General features: G+C 39.5%; 1 protein-coding gene across 1 annotated transcript in view; it reads right to left on the bottom strand.

Annotated features, from left to right (window-relative positions):
• The window catches only part of AK9 (adenylate kinase 9), a 67,706-nt gene that overhangs the window by 14,121 nt on the left and 37,147 nt on the right, over positions 1–16,438 (bottom strand). The window contains exons 26-32 of the mRNA XM_081943899.1: positions 13,319–13,455; positions 12,128–12,340; positions 10,264–10,539; positions 8,194–8,315; positions 4,202–4,421; positions 3,693–3,755; positions 102–305 (exon numbers count right to left, since the gene is read on the bottom strand). Of these exons, the coding sequence (XP_081800025.1) occupies positions 102–305; positions 3,693–3,755; positions 4,202–4,421; positions 8,194–8,315; positions 10,264–10,539; positions 12,128–12,340; positions 13,319–13,455 (1,235 nt within the window). The remainder of the gene's footprint in view (positions 1–101; positions 306–3,692; positions 3,756–4,201; positions 4,422–8,193; positions 8,316–10,263; positions 10,540–12,127; positions 12,341–13,318; positions 13,456–16,438) is intronic.

Here is a 16,438-nt window from a genome sequence, read left to right on the forward strand (position 1 = left end):
TACTGACCAATCCTTCTGAGGCATCTAAGTTATGCAAATTTCTAAACTGTTTAGGCAAATGTTAAAACAGAATAGAGATAAATTAGATATACTGAAAATACCTGCATAGCTTGCACATTTGCAGTATCTGCTTCATATCTCTCTGCAATCTCAGTCTTTAAGCGCTCAATAGCTTCAGTCTCTTTCTCTTCCTCCTCTTCCTCCTCTTCTTCTTTTGGAAACTCATCTTCTAGAATAGCTTCAATATCTTCTTCTTCTTCTTCATCTTCTTCTTCACCTTCGGCTTCAAGCTTCCTCGCCTCATTCTAAAATTAAGCATGTTGCTGTAGAATGATTTTTGAAGACCAATGAAATAAGTGTTGTCAAATTAACAGCAGCAACAATAGCTTGCTGAAATGCTGCAATATCGATAGACATGGAACTCCAAGAGCCAGTGAAATTTAATTCCCATATGACTGAACTCATTTTGAGTTATGTAAGATGTTGATTCCACATAATGTTTTGAGGAACAGCATAGGACAGGGATACTCAACTTTTTAATGGACTGAATTTACATTTGCCCTTTTGGGCACGATGGGCACTATATAGTGTCAATACAACACAACAGGACAAAAATATATATTTGATTTCATTTCCTAATCTTGATATTTAATTAAAATTAAATATAGCATCATTAATATAACAGGATCCAATCTGGGTCGATCACCATTATATAAGGTATGAGAAGTTCCCTAAGATGAAGTCCAGCATGAGTCCGAAAGCTGAGAAGACAAAACTCCTGGTCCTGGTGACGAACCCAGATTGGATCTTGCAACATTATCCTGGGACACGTGTATTCATCTTCATTCATTGTTAATATCGTTATCCTATAGTTCAATATTTAATAACCCCCCTTCTGTATTATTAAATATTATAGTTTAATAATAATTTTGGGAGACCACTGGGGCTGCTCCCAAGATTTTCAGGAACCTAAAGCCTCAGATGAGATTTTTTTGTTATATGTGGTGGGGTTGAAGTAGAAAGGATGAACCTTAAAAATCAGAGAAATTGCTTCTAATAAGTATATAATTTGGGGAAGGGGGAATCAAAGGTACTGTGTAACAATGGGGGGGGGGGAAATAGAAGAATACCTGAGGAAGGAAGTAGAGAATTATGCTCCAACATCCTTATTTTTGAAATCTGGGTCTAGACCAACCTACTAATCATCTGATTTTTCTCCTCTGGACAAAAATAATTTTGGAATGATGTTATACTCATTTTTGCTTGCTTATTATCGCTAACACAAATAAAGCCAAAGTAAGCTGATTCTTTTCCACATACAGTTTATTTTATTTTATTTTGTTTCATTTATTTATTAATTTATCAAATTTGTATAGCAACCCACCTCACAAAAAGTCATTCTGGGCAAGACACAAGAATCCAATACAACAGCACATATCAAAACAATCAATATTAAAAAAAACATTTTCAAGCAATTGATTCTTTATCCAAATATGTAGCACAACTGAATCTGTGTTTGTGATGTTATTTACACTAGATGCAAGCTGAACACAGAAATTACAGTGACCTAATCTGGATTATGATTTTTGCACAAGGGCAAAAAGAAACATAACTTTTCTCCTCCCAATACTTGAGGAAATACTAAATCATCCAAATCAGAGTCCTAATAAAATCAAGCTAAAGCAAGATAAAAACAAAATTTTGGTACTGTCTAATTTATCCCTCCGAGAATCCATGGGTTAGCTCCAGAGTATGTAAATAGAAATTGTCTGTTGAAAGAAATACTGACAGCCACAGTCTACCTAAAGAAGTGGAGAAAGTGAATTTTATTCATGTTTTCTTTTTTCTCCCTTGCCACCTCCTTCATTATTTTGCATGGATTCCTAATTTTCTGGGGGGATTGTAGGCAGTTGGAGAAATCAGGGAAAATTATCTCTCTATCCTACCCCACAATCCTTCTGTAAAAACATTCCATGAACAAATATTGTGAATTGAATGGGCCAATTTATGTGTTGACTTGAAATATTTATGCAGTTCAGTTTTATCACCAGATAAATAAATTGAGCTAATTTTATTTTATTTTTTTCATATTCATGACAGATTGCTTTCTTAAGAACAATTTGTTCCTAGGGAAGCAACAACTTAAAACTTTGTACAGCCTTTAGTGGAAAAAAGAGGAAAAAATAAAGGCCACAGTAATCATAAAATACAAATAAAATCTCTTTTCCAACAGCAGTGGCTATGTAAAATGCTTCAGATGGACAGGTACAAGTCCCTAAGCAACTGACTGATTCCATCGTGGGATGAGTGGATAATTCATAAATGATCTTCAAAGAGTAATAACTGGTATTAGTATACAACTGACTTTGCTGCCTAGACACATTCATGGACTAGAAATAGTGGGCTGAACTGCTATTAGTGAAATTAAAAAAACAAGCCAGATACCTCTTTTGAAACTAAGAGTGTGAACACAATGTAAAGGTTTTGGCATCTTGAAGCTCATAATTTGGTCACTTCATTATTTCTACAAATAAGGCAATATATGTGATAGATAGGGGGACAGAATTAAACCTTAGGACTGGAATGGATCCTTCAAAAGGCTCTCCTTTTACAGGCTGGATGACATTAGAGTATTGAATGTGGAACTAAAATGCAAACTTTCACAAAACCATCATCAGACTCCTAAAATTCCAGTACCATTATTTATAGTACTGGAATTTATTGTACGAAACGTGCCTCAGAAAAGTATAAAACTTGTCAAGTAACAACACACCAAACATACGTATGTTGTGTTCTTACATATAAAATGAAACACATGTATGACTGTTTCTTTAAAAGAAATGGATTAACAAAAGGAATATTAAGGTAGATGTGGTTTAATAATGCTCTTTACTTTTTTAAATATTTAATAATAGTGATAATAAATCAGCCGGAATGAATTTGACATTTCTTCCCTGAGTGAAGTGAGATTTATTAAATAAAATATTAAAATTATCCTAGCATGCATCTTCCTTTTATATCAGGTTATAGTGAGTGCTGAAAATTCACTTTAACTTTAATATTTTAAAGAAAAGGAATTAGGGCTCTCAGTAAGTTTTCAAATTAAAACTATGTTCATTCACACATTTTTCAGTTGTTTCAAAGTAAAATCTGAGAAGAGATTTGCTAACATTTTCTCTTCATTTAGGGTTGGAATCTACTCCAAATCCATAAAATCCTTTTCTTAAATCCTATGACCACCTTTAAGGTATGTGGAAAATGCTGGTGGTCAGAAGAGAATTCAAGAACATTCCTTTTAAAACTTTACAACAATATTGCTTTTGAAGCATATAGATATTAAGATAGTGATGATGCTAGATGGCATCTTTACTGTATTTTGTGAAAATAATCAATTGATGGAAGACAACAGGGATCAAGAAACAGCTGGTGTCTATGAGCACAATGGATACAAAGGCTTCTTAGTCAATGATTGTTTTCTCAAAGCAAAACATTTAAGTACTTTATTCAATTCCAGGCAATTTAGAGAAAAATGTGCCATAATTATAATCTGTGATCATTTAGCAATTTCTTTTCTGTTCAATTACAGCAGTGTCCAAATACTAGTCATTTTATAAATTCTTATAAAATTAATTCAAAACAATGTTTAAAAATAGGACTTATGAAATTTAATTTTGCCTTACGAGTCTTCTTACCTCTAATCTCCTTCTTGTGTGTTCACTTAGAAGCTCTGCCCGTCTTCTGAGAATTTGCTCTTCCTGTTAATAAAATATCCTAATGTACATATTTACATTGTTTCTAACCAATCTACTATATTAAGTCTCATTTTTTTCAATTAACCCTGATAATGAAGCAAACACTTGTTAAATGAGTCTTCCTCAATTCATAAAAAACACTGAGCCAAAAATAGTGTAGTAAATCCAACATGGTATATAAAGATGATATGATAGATTATTCTTAAATCATAGATTGGAAAGTAACCTCAGAAGTCATTTAGCTCAACCAACTCAATCCTCAATGCTGAATTAGTAAAATATTTGGACAGGGTACTATCCAACCAGAAAACCTCTCATTCTAGTTTTAAACCAGTCTGCTCCAAATAGCCAACTTACTGTAGCTCTTGGCTAGTTAAAAAAAAGGTAGTTTTTTTCATTAATTTGGTTATCTGTCCTTGAATTATATAATTAATACTAGTAATACTTACTCTCACTTTTGCCTTCGTTTCTTTAATCTGCTGCTTCTTTTCCATTTTCTTAGTTTGTTTCTCTTTCCATTTTAGTACTTGTTTCATAAGAAGTCTGTCAGAAATGTCCTCTTCTTCAGCTTCAAAACAAACTATAATATCCGGAAAAAGTGAATGCTCTGCTAAGTACTGGACCTCTTCTACTATTCGTGGAAAACCATCAAGTATAAACCCAGTAGAACTAAATGGAAACAATATTTGGAGAGAAAAAAAGTTATCACTATTCCTTGGGAGATTAGTTTACTTGGTTTTTAAAAATCAAACGATGAGAAAAATGTCATGCTGTTTTGTTAGTAAAGCTAATTGGAGAACACATCAGGGATGTAGAGGACAATTTTATTTAATTTGATGAATTTGTGTCCCATTTGGAAAAGCAAAAGTTCAATTAAAATTCTATTAGTAATAAAGCCAGAAATTAATTTGTTTGTTGCTTTGGAATAGGTTAGAATGTTTAAGAGACCCTGCTAAACAATGGCTTATGACAATGAATGAGGTAACATGCATTATCATAGCTTGGTTTAAAGTCTCAGAATTGGTAACAATTTTAGCTGCATCAAATAAAGCTTTGTTTCAAAATCATTTCAGAAACTCTGTCCATTTTGAGGCATCACACTGTACAAAAGATTCTGAGAGAAAGACAAGAATAATAGGGGGCGAGACATTTCCTGTGAAAGGGGTCTGAGGGAAATGGATACGATTAGCTTTGTTTGCAAAGAAACACTTAGGGGTCAGCTCTCCTCAGATGTCTGAAAGGTTTTTTCTCAAAAGAGGAGGACGTAATTGATTTTTATTTTTCCCTAGAATTTTTCTATTGTCAAATATCAGAGGGCTGAGAAATGCCATAGTACTGGTTAGAACTAGTACTAACCAGTACTTCTCCGGCTGGACTTCCCTGGTGCCACCCCCCGCCGCGAGGAGGCGGAACTGGAAGGTATTAGATGGTTCCGCCCCAAGCGCCTGATGGAACCGGATAGGTTCCAGACGGAACTTGGGCCACCTACTGTGGACCTGACCCGCCCCCGAGTGGAGGACCTGGTAGACGCATGGAATAGTGCGACTACCGGGGCCCTAGACCGGGTGGCGCCTTTGCGGCCTCTCTTGCGGCGACGAACCACCCTGGCACCTTGGTTTACCGAGGAGCTAAGGGTGATGAAACGCCACAAGAGACGCCTAGAGAGTCGTTGGAGATCCTCCCGTTCCGAATTTGACCGAGCACAGGTACGAGCATATTTGAAGACGTACCTTGTGGCATTAAGAGCGGCCAAACGTCAACATTGTGCCGCTCTTATTGCGTCTGCAGATAACCGCCCTGCTGCCCTGTTTCGGGTGACCCGTTCCCTCTTGTTTGAGAGACCACGGGAAGCCCCATTACAGGGCAGAGCAGAGGAGTTTGGGAATTATCTACAGGATAAAGTCGCTCAAATCCGGATGGGATGGACCCCTTTCAGTGATTCAGTAGAGACGCCCGTTGCGAGTCTTGAGGGACCGCTTTGGGAGGAGTTCGACTCGGTTGCCATCGAGGATTTGGACAGGTTGCGTGGACGTCTGCGACCTACCACATGTTTATTGGACCCGTGTCCCTCCTGGCTTGTACTGGCATCCTGGGAGGTTACGCGCGACTGGCTCCTGGGCCTGGTGAACGCCTCGCTGGGTGAGGGTTCTCTACCGGCCGCCTTGAAAGAGGCGGTGGTGAGGCCCCTGCTCAAGAAGCCTTCCCTGGACCCAACGGACCTAGTCAATTATCGTCCAGTCTCCAACCTTCCTTTTTTAGCGAAGGTTGTAGAGAGTGTGGTAGCACAGCAGTTCCCACGTCACCTGGAGGAAAATGATTATCTAGACCCGCGCCAGTCCGGCTTCCGACCCGGGCACAGCACAGAGACGGCCTTGGTCGCATTGGTTGATGATCTCTGGAGGGCCAGAGATAGGGGTTGTTCCTCTATCCTGGTCCTATTAGATCTCTCGGCGGCGTTCGATACCATCGACCATGGTATCCTGTTGCACCGGCTAGAGGGGCTGGGAGTCAGGGGCACCGTCTTACGGTGGTTTGGCTCCTACCTCTCTGATCGGACGCAACGTGTGTTGACAGGGGAGCAGAGTTCGACCCGGAGGCCACTCACATGTGGAGTGCCACAGGGATCGGTACTCTCGCCTCTCCTGTTCAACACATATATGAAACCGCTGGGCGAGATCATCCGTGGTTTTGGGGTGGGATATCATCTGTATGCTGATGATACTCAGCTATACATTTCCACCCCGAACCACCCCAATGAGGCCGTCGACATGATGTCCCGGTGTCTGGAGGCCGTACGGGTCTGGATGGATGGCAACCGACTAAAACTCAACCCTTCCAAGACGGAGTGGCTGTGGCTTCCGGCCTCCCGGTTCAACCAGGTGTTTCCATCTCTGGCCATCGGGGGCGTCCAACTAGCCCCCATGGAACAGGTGCGCAATTTGGGCGTCCTCCTGGATGCCCGGCTGTCCATGGATAACCATGTAACAGCCGTGGCAAGGGGGGCGTTCCATCAGGTCCGCCTGATGCGCCAATTGCGCCCCTTATTGGACCGGGATGCCCTACGCACAGTCACCCATGCGCTAGTGACGTCTCGCCTGGATTACTGCAATGCTCTCTACATGGGGCTTCCCTTGAGATGCACTCGGAGACTACAGTTGGTCCAGAACGCGGCCGCGCGGGTGATTATGGGGAGGACTAGGTACTCCCCTGTAACACCTCTCCTGCGCGAGCTGCACTGGCTTCCTGTGGTCTACCGAGTGCGTTTCAAGGTTTTGATTATGATCTTTAAAGCGCTTCATGGCACAGGGCCTAGTTATATGCAGGATCGCATCCTGCCCCACACATCCCTACGACCAATTCGCTCACACAGAGAGGGACTTCTCCGGGTGCCGTCCGCCAAACAGTGCCGGGGGGCGACACCCAGGAGCAGAGCCTTCTCTGTGGTGGGCCCAGCCCTGTGGAATGACCTCCCCCGTGACATCAGGATTACTTCCGATCTCCGCTCCTTCCGTGTACAGCTGAAGACCCACCTCTTTCAATTATCTGGCCTGGCTCAATCGTAATTATTCTTATTCCTCCTAACTGTTTTTAAATTGTATTTTAAACGTTAAATCTTAATTTTATATCGGGTTTTTACAATTGGGGTATTTTAATGCGGGTCTTTTAACTGTCTATATGATGTAAATTGTTTACCTCCTCCGAGTCCGTGTTTGTGTATCTGTATGTATGTTCTGTATGTACGCCTATGTGTTTTATATATTTTCTGTGTTTTATATGCCCCATTGTACGCCGCCCCGAGTCCTACTTGGAAAGGGAGCGGCTAATAAATTCAAACTTAAATTCAAACTTAAACTTAGAAGTGAAAGTGCTTGGGCAAAAAATCATATTCAGCATACTGCAATCAATATAAAAGCAATTTATTTTTGTTTTAAGATGATGTCTGTACACTGAACCCATCACAAGAAATACACTATGGGTTACTTTTGGCAATAAAACAGAAAGATTGACTTGTTAGTGTATGTATTCTTATTTCATCCATATCTTGTTGTAATCTCTGAGGCAGAATCAAGGTTTAGTGGGGGTTTTTAATGCTTCTTTAAAAATTCCTGCATTGAAAGAAGAAAGCAAGGTACAAACTATGAATTGGCTACCCAAGCTATAATGACCTTGCTCATTTTCAGGACACTTCTGAGTTGTTAAAAAAAAAGACAGGGTTAAAACAAATCTAGATTTGCTCTTGTCTTACAGAGCTTATTAGCTATTATTCAATTGTGAAAATAGCTAGTTGCTTCCTTATAAAAATAAGAATTGTAGGATTAAATATGGAGAAATACTCCATGTGAAATATTGGACAAATAATATGATTGATATTTTCAACTGGAATCTACATGCTATGTAGAGGGGAAAAAGTGAGATTATTTAAAAAAAAAACAATGGTTACCGAAATGGCTCCTTCATCCACCAATCAAGAACAATATTATCAAGCACTTCCATGGGAATTGGTTCATTTTCTAATATATTGGCCTTGATTGCTTCTTCCTCATCAGTTAATAGCATATATTTCTGTTAAAATGATCAAAATACATCATGAAAAATAATTATTTAATATGTGGTAATTTAACTGAGGACTGTGATTAATAATTTTGTATAATTGAAGGCTTCACTTAACTTAATCCTTTCATAATTACATAGTTACAGTATACAGTTATAGAGCATAATATTCTATGTACCATAAAATTAGAGAATTTGAATTGAATATACTTATTTCATTTCCCAGGAATGCATTCATGGAACAAGTGCATATTTAGGCTGTTCTAATAATATAACTATCTATAAAAAAAATAGATAGTCCTCAATTTACTACCACAGTTGAGTCCAAAATTTATGTTGCTAAGCAAGACAGTGAATCACTGTAGTTCTTAAGCTAGTAACACGATTGTTAAGTGAATCTGGCTTTTTCATTGACTTTGCTTGTCAGAAAGTTGCAAAAGGTGATCACATGACCCCAAGATACTGCAACCTTCGTAAATATGAATCAGTTGAGAAGTGTCTGAACTTTGATCACATGACAATGGGGATGCTGCAATGGTCATAAGTGTGAACTGCATTTTGGGCATCAGCAACTGGCCTGCATTTATGGCTATTTGCAGCATCCCATGGTCACATGACCATGGTTTACAACATTTTTGCCAGAAACCAAAATCTACCGGTAGTAACTGTGAAAGGGATCTTGGAGTCCTAGTGGACAACCATTTAAATACGAGCCAGCAGTGTGCAGCAGCTGCCAAAAAAGCCAACACAGTTCTAGGCTGCATCAAGGGAGGGATAGAATCAAGATCATGTGAAGTGTTAATACCACTTTATAATGCCTTGGTAAGGCCACACTTGGAATACTGCATTCAGTTTTGGTCACCACGATGTAGAAAAGATGTGAAGACTCTAGAAAGAGTGCAGAGAAGAGCAACCAAGATGATTAGGGGACTGGAGGCTAAAACATATGAGGAACGGTTGCAGGAACTGGGTATGTCTAGTTTAATGAAAAGAAGGACTAGGGGAGACATGATAGCAGTGTTCCAATATTTCAGGGGTTGCCACAAAGAAGAGGGAGTCAAACTATTTTCCAAGGCACCTGAGGGTAGAACAAGAAGCAATGGGTAGAAACCAATCAAGGAGAGAAGCAACTTAGAACTGAGGAGAAATTTCCTGACAGTTAGAACAATTAATCAGTGGAACAGCTTGCCTCCAGAAGCTGTGAATGCCCCAACACTGGAAGTCTTTAAGAAGATGTTGGATAGCCATCTGTCTGAAACGGTATAGGGTTTCCTGCCTAGGCAGGGAGTTGGACTAGAAGACCTCCAAGATTCCTTCCAACTCTGCTATTGTATTGTATTGTACTTCCACTTTCTGAGGAAAAAAACGTCCCATAGTGAACAATGAGTTCACTTAATGATTGCTGGGTTTGCTTATCAGCCCCTGTAAAAAAGGCCATAAAATTGGATGCAGATCCATGACCACCCAATGAATGATTGTAATTATGGGCGTAATTATGGCATAAATTGAGGACTATCTGTACTGAAGAGTAGACATTATATCAGCACAATTCCTACACTGTTGTGGAGACATTCAACCAAAATAGCATGCATTCCATACACTGGGTTTGGTGGGACTATTGGGCTAATGAAACTTAGTTCTTTTAGACTGATGTTATTGCAACATCTCTCCTCTAAACCTGTTTAGCTTGCTGTAATATGGAGTCAATTGGTATATGAAGTGAATAGATGCTAATTTAACATTGTTAAAATAAGAATCAGAAATGATTGATGTCTTCCTGTAGCCCAACTGGCACAATAGGGTGGTTAAAGATGAGCTAAAAAGTAGGAATTAGAATTATAACTTGTCTTCTTTCCATTAGCAATATTGTAATCTCCCATCATAACTTTCTTTGATGGAAACTCATCTTCCACTTTGGAGGAAGCTAACAAGGAATATATATATATAGTAGCTCGATTACCTCATGAATGGGCTTACTTTCCTCTTCACTCCCAAATTCAAATTCAGGTGCACCTTCAGGAATAGTGGATTCTCCCAACTCCTGTGTTCCCTCACCTTCCTCTTCCTCCTCCTCCTCTTCAAGTCCAACTCTTTTTCCTGTTTTGATCATGACCAATTCTTGTAAGCGTTCTTCAAATTGAATATGAAAAATATTTAGCTTATCTGCTAACCACCGGGCACAGACTGTTTTACCCGTTCCATGTGGCCCTAACAGAAATATTCTTATAGGAGGAGCCTGAAAAGGAAATGTGTGAATATCATTATATAGTTTTTTTTAAAAGAGAAGGTCTTGATTAATAAGATTGTCGAATTAATATTTCTAAGAAAAACCTTTTTGAGAAACATCAGGCAGAAGATCCATATTTTCAAATGTATTAATAGTGACTAATAGTAAATACTTCAGCATGAGTACAGAATTACATATAGAAAGTTAAGTTGCATGACAGCTGTTCAGATGCTGTATTCATACATCTGCACATTTCAAAGCATCTCTTTGGAATTAAACCTGAAGCACTGCATAGCCTTAGCAGTTAAAAGAAACAATAAATAAGTAAGCAACCCAGCTATACTATGTGGAAAGATCCAGCTAACTTTGGATAATCTCAAAAATCTAAGCAGGAGCAGATGAAGTTTGTCATTAGATGAGAGACCACCATACATTTCCAGAGCTGGAGTCAAAACTGTGAAATTGAACAGATCCCAGAAGACGGTAATGATAAACTATTTCTGTAAGAATACTACATAGATGTGTCTCAGAGAAGACCTTTCCTAACTTACAAAATGAAAATGTGATCTGTATTTTAAAGGAAGGATGAAAACTGTTAGCTATCAAATATTGTAAAATTACAATCCCTAGCATTACCAATTATGCTAGCAAGGAGTGTTTGGAACTGGAGTTCAACAATGGTTTTATTGATATACTGAATTGTTATTCATTTAAGTAATACAGAGATGGAAGTATAGTATAGTGAGCCCCAGAGCCATTTTCAAACAAAGAAGACTATGTTGATCTCTGGCAGGTAGACCATATGAAACCTCTATTTAACTAAGCTTAATTTGTGACTTGCCTCTAGAAGTTGCAGATGCTCCAATACTGACAGTTTTTAAGAAGAGAATGGATAACCATTTGTCTGAAATGGTACAGGGTTTCTTTCCTGAGCACGTTGAAGACCTCCAAGGTCCCTTCCAACTCTGTTACTAATATATGGACCAACATTTTTCCTTCCCTAGCCATCAGAGCCAACAGCATCTTGTAACAGCTTCACTTCAGTATTGAGTTCTGAACCTTCTCTTGCTCAGAAATAACCTCTAATTCAACATATAAGTAATATTCAGACCCAAGTACAACTTATCAGTTGGACTACTTAAGAGGTAAGGAGCCTAGGTCTCAAAATGTTTTGCCAGAAAGACTATTCTCCAATAGTTTCTAGAAGATAGTATTGGTAGGTCTGATATTTTCAAATTTTGCTTTGCACTAGAGAGCTGCTCATTTAATTGAGCACCAATTTGTGAATGATTTTGCAATATTTCCCAGATGCTCTGAATGGAAGTTGTTTTTGCACAAAACAAATCAATCCAGAAAAATGTGCTGAACCAATTTTTGCTATATGACTGTAGATACACAGTCGGGGAATCCATTGTTTCATGGGGAGACCTGAATATCATTACCTATTATCATCACCATTGTCATTCTGTCAATGTATCAAAATATCACATGTTAAACACAAATAAATACAGATGCGCACATGCAGGTACACATTTGAAAATATTGGAACTTCAATCAGTGTTAATTCATATAGCTCCAGTATGTAAGATCTACATACTTTTAATGGTTCATTGTGAGAAACATACTCGTCAGGATTTTCTAGAAATTTATCTCTGTTTTCTGGAGTTGAAAAATAATAGTGTTTTTCTCGATATTTAGCTGCATTTTCAGAATTTCCTGGATAAAGGATAAAGTTTTCCTTCAGAATCACTGGACAGAAATTCTTTGTATCTCCCATGTGTCTCTTCCTCTCAATAATTTTTTCTTCATCCTTAAAACAGCAAAATATTTCTGATAAGAGTACTTACATTAACACTTTAAAGAATCTGGATTTACTCTAACATATTGGCCCAGAACTAGATAATTCAGAGCTGCAGATCCATTCCATATTTGGTTAAGGTGTTGAACAAGGAATGATGACTCCAGATTCAATTCCACCTGCAGGTGTGGAAACCTATTGGGTGACTTTGGTCAATCACTCTGTCTCTTAACCCCATCTCTCTCCTAGGGTGGTTGTTAGGGGATAAAACAAAGGGAAATTCACATTCAAGCTGCCTGGACCTAAGGTTAGATTTAAATCTAATGAACAAATAATTTTAAGAAAACCTCCATTGCTTGGGACATAACCAGTTTGATAGTGTAGATAGGAGATAAGGAGGTGGGAGAAAGAAGGAACCATATGTCCAGAAAGACTTCCAAGTCATGCACGAGTTTTGTTTGTGGCAGTTCCATCCCATCCAAGAGGTCCCAAAACCCAAGCCTACTTAGTCTTGCTAGATTGGGCTGAAACTTATTGTTCCACATCCAAACTCCCACAGCTGCCAAATACCAAAACAAGATATCAGCAGCCTTGTCCCATGGCAATAGCTGACTTCCCCCTAAGGCAGGGCTGTTGGCTGGGGAATTCTGGGAATTGAAGTCCACAAGTCTTAAAGTTCTCAAGTTTGGACACCCCTGCCCTAAGGCGTCATATAGATGTTAAACAAGAGCAGAGAGTGTACTGAATCCTGCAGGACTCCACAAATTAGGCATTATGGATAGACTTCTTCGGCCATCATATTTGCATATATGCAAAAAGCTAGCTGGCCTTTCGTTCATAAGCAAACATTGCATTCTTGAAGTTATACTCTTTCTATAAAGATGAACTTGTATAACTTTTTATCTTGTATAACATGTCATTCAGTAAATTACAGTTTAAAATAATCTAATTACTAATCTATAATCTATTGAGTTGATAGCTAGAGCTTACTTCTTCCTCTTCTTCTTCTTCCTCTTCACCACCCTCTTCTTCTTCTTCTGCCTGTGCCTCTGCTTCAGCCTGCAAATCTTCTTGTTCTTCATCTTCATCTTCAGGTAATAATTCCCAGCCATGATATTTAAAAGTTTCTGTCGGAAATAGTCAGTTTTCAGGCCATTAAAAAAAATACTGTACATGCAGGACCAGAGATAAAATAGAAATTTGTATGGAATTCTATATGATAACGAAATTCTTCAAACCAAAGATTGATCAGATTATACTCTGGTATTCCAGAAATGTATTAGGATTCTAATTCACAAATTCCTAACCATCATGAAAAGATGGTGGAGCATGCTAAAAACTAGAGTTCTAACATATCAGATTGATGTGTAGGTGTACAAATACAGGATTGTTGAAATCAGTGATTCATAAGGAATAATAGTGTCCATAACTATGTGCTCCTAACCAAAGTGATGCTATAATGGAAAAAATAATCTGGTGACATCATCCCACCCTTTACAGGTACGTAAGACATAATCTTCTATCAACTGTCACCATCACCCATTGTAGTTCCATATTCTTGTACATTAGGTGACAGCCTTTGAGTCCTGAGATTTAAAACAAAAAGCTCAAAGAAATATATATTCAGGAAATGAAGGTTCGTGATATTGTTCATTTATTACAGCACATGGTTTATTATGAATCAATATTGTGAAGAATAAAAGCAGTGTGGATAGTTTCTGTTTATCATCATTATAAATCATGAAAGCTCTGAACCAGAACCTCCTGTTAAAAAATCACCACCCCCAATTCGATATGTGTAGCTTTGAACTGATTCCCTCTGTCCCTTCTAATAGCATACCATATTTCCTGTACACACCAAATTTTTTATATAAAAATATGTAAGTCACTGCCATAAAGTATAGCAATATTATAACTACTAGCTCTGATAACTTTCAATATTCAGGAGAATGCATCAATCAATATCTATGATCCCTGACATTTAAGATAATAATAATTAATGGTTGGTTGCATGGTCAGCCAGATATTTAGATTGCATTTGGCATTTTTATCAACCTATCGAGTCCTTCCCACGGACCTAGGATAGCAGATGTTGTTTGATGGTATTATTGTTATTATTAAATTTGTATGCAGCTCAACTCTCATGAATCTGGGTGACTCATAACATTCAAAGAAAGAAATAACAATAATATCAATAACAATAAAAATGAAGTTATGGCAGATGTGATGAAGTGAGGGATCTCAATCTCCCTCACCAACGTTCTGTGTGATTCGTTAAGGTCTTCACTGGGTTTCTAAATAACAACAGATTATTGTTTAATCTGGGGTCAATTGGATATTGGGGGTAACCTCATTCCAGAGGGCCACTATTGCTATAAAGAAGGTGCACTTCTAGAGCTCTTAGAGATGACAATGTTTAATCAGAGTACACCAACCCTACAGGATTGAATTGAGTGGACCAATGTTATGTGAGACAGGTGGCCCCTCAGTTAACCAGGGCCTATGCCAGTGATGGCTAACCTTTTTGTCCTCGCGTGCCAAAATGGTGCACACGGGGGTGATAGCACGTGTGTTTGCCCACACACATAATGCAATGCGCCCCTCTGCGCATGTGCATGACCCCACCTCCATGCATGCATGTGTGACCCCCCCCTTGTAGCCTAGTCGACCTCCTGAAACATGGTGGGGGGGCATTTTTTCGCCATCCCCAAACTCCAGAGGTTTTCCTTGAGCCCCCAGGAGGGTGGAAACAGCCTTCCCTGGGATCCGGAGGCCCTCCGGAGGCCAAAAACAGGCCCATTTCCGGACTTCCAGGAGGCCCATTTTTCACCCTCCAAGAGCTTCTGTGCGGGCCTGCACTTACCTGGCATCCTGAATCTTCCTGGGACCAAAAATGAAGTGTGTGTCGGGGGGACGCTGCACCCCCCATGCTCCCCCTGCCCCCATGCATGTGAGCCCCCGCTCCCCTGTGCATGCACGTGCATCTTCCGCATGCGTGGCAGAGACCAAAAAATCAGCTGGCCAGTGGGAGGTGCATGCACATGTGTGGTGGAGTTGAGCTGGGTGACAGCTCACGTGCCCACAGAGAGGGCTCCACCTGCCACCTGTGGCACACATGCCATAGCCATGTAGCACCTTATAGGTAACAAACAGAATCCTGAATTACATCTGGAAGCAAGACAGCATTGCAATAGTCAAGAAGTAACTAGGACAGTGAGGGCTAACCTTATTTGGATTGCGTGCCAAAAGTGGGCGGAGCGCAAGGGGGTCACACGTGGGCATGCTCACACCTATAATGCTATGCGCACGACCATGTGCGTGTGATCCCCCTGCATTTGCAACACTTTTTGTGCCCTCTCCAGGCTCCAGAGGCTTTCTAGGAACCTGGGGAGGCTGAAAACAGTGTCCCCTCCCGAGGCTCTCCAGAGGCTTCAGGAGCTTCCCGGAAGCTCCCCTATGAGCAAACTGGAAGTCATTCCAGAACTTTCGGTTTGCCTGTAGGGCCAGTTTTTCACGCTCTGGAGGCTTCAAGGAAGCCTCCAGAGGGCGAAAAACAGCCCTAAAAGAAGGCCGAAGTCAGCACTGGAGCCAACGGCTCTAGTGCCATAACAAATGGCTCCGCGTGCCACCTGTGCCACGTGTGCCATAGGTTCACTATCACGGAACTGGAGAGTAGGTGGCTGTCTGAAGACTCCCATGGTTCAGAAAGGATGCATCTGGTATATCCTTTTGTGCAAAGTTCCTGATTACAGTGGACATCGACTCTTTAAGTAGGACCTGTGAATCCATATTCATATTAACAGGTAGTACGCGATTCTAAGAGGCAATTCAGCAGAAAAGCCATCATATTTGAAAAGTAGATCCCTTCCCTTCATTCATTCTCTTCAAATAGACTATAATTAATAGTATCCTCTGATTTCCTATGATTAAGTCCTGTTTTGTTCATTTATCTCTAGATGAAGCCAAACCAGCTTGTCAACATTGCCTTCAATTTCATAATCAAATGGCAAGAACACTTTTCTATTTCCTTCTATTCTTCTGCTGGCAGTCCATTAAAAAAAAAGTATATAAAATGGTTTATTTTAATACATGAATACTTTTTTTCAAATA

This window comes from Natrix helvetica (genome assembly GCF_964273705.1).
Source record: "Natrix helvetica genome assembly, chromosome: 2".
In the NCBI taxonomy this organism is placed as follows: Eukaryota; Metazoa; Chordata; class Lepidosauria; order Squamata; family Natricidae; genus Natrix; species Natrix helvetica.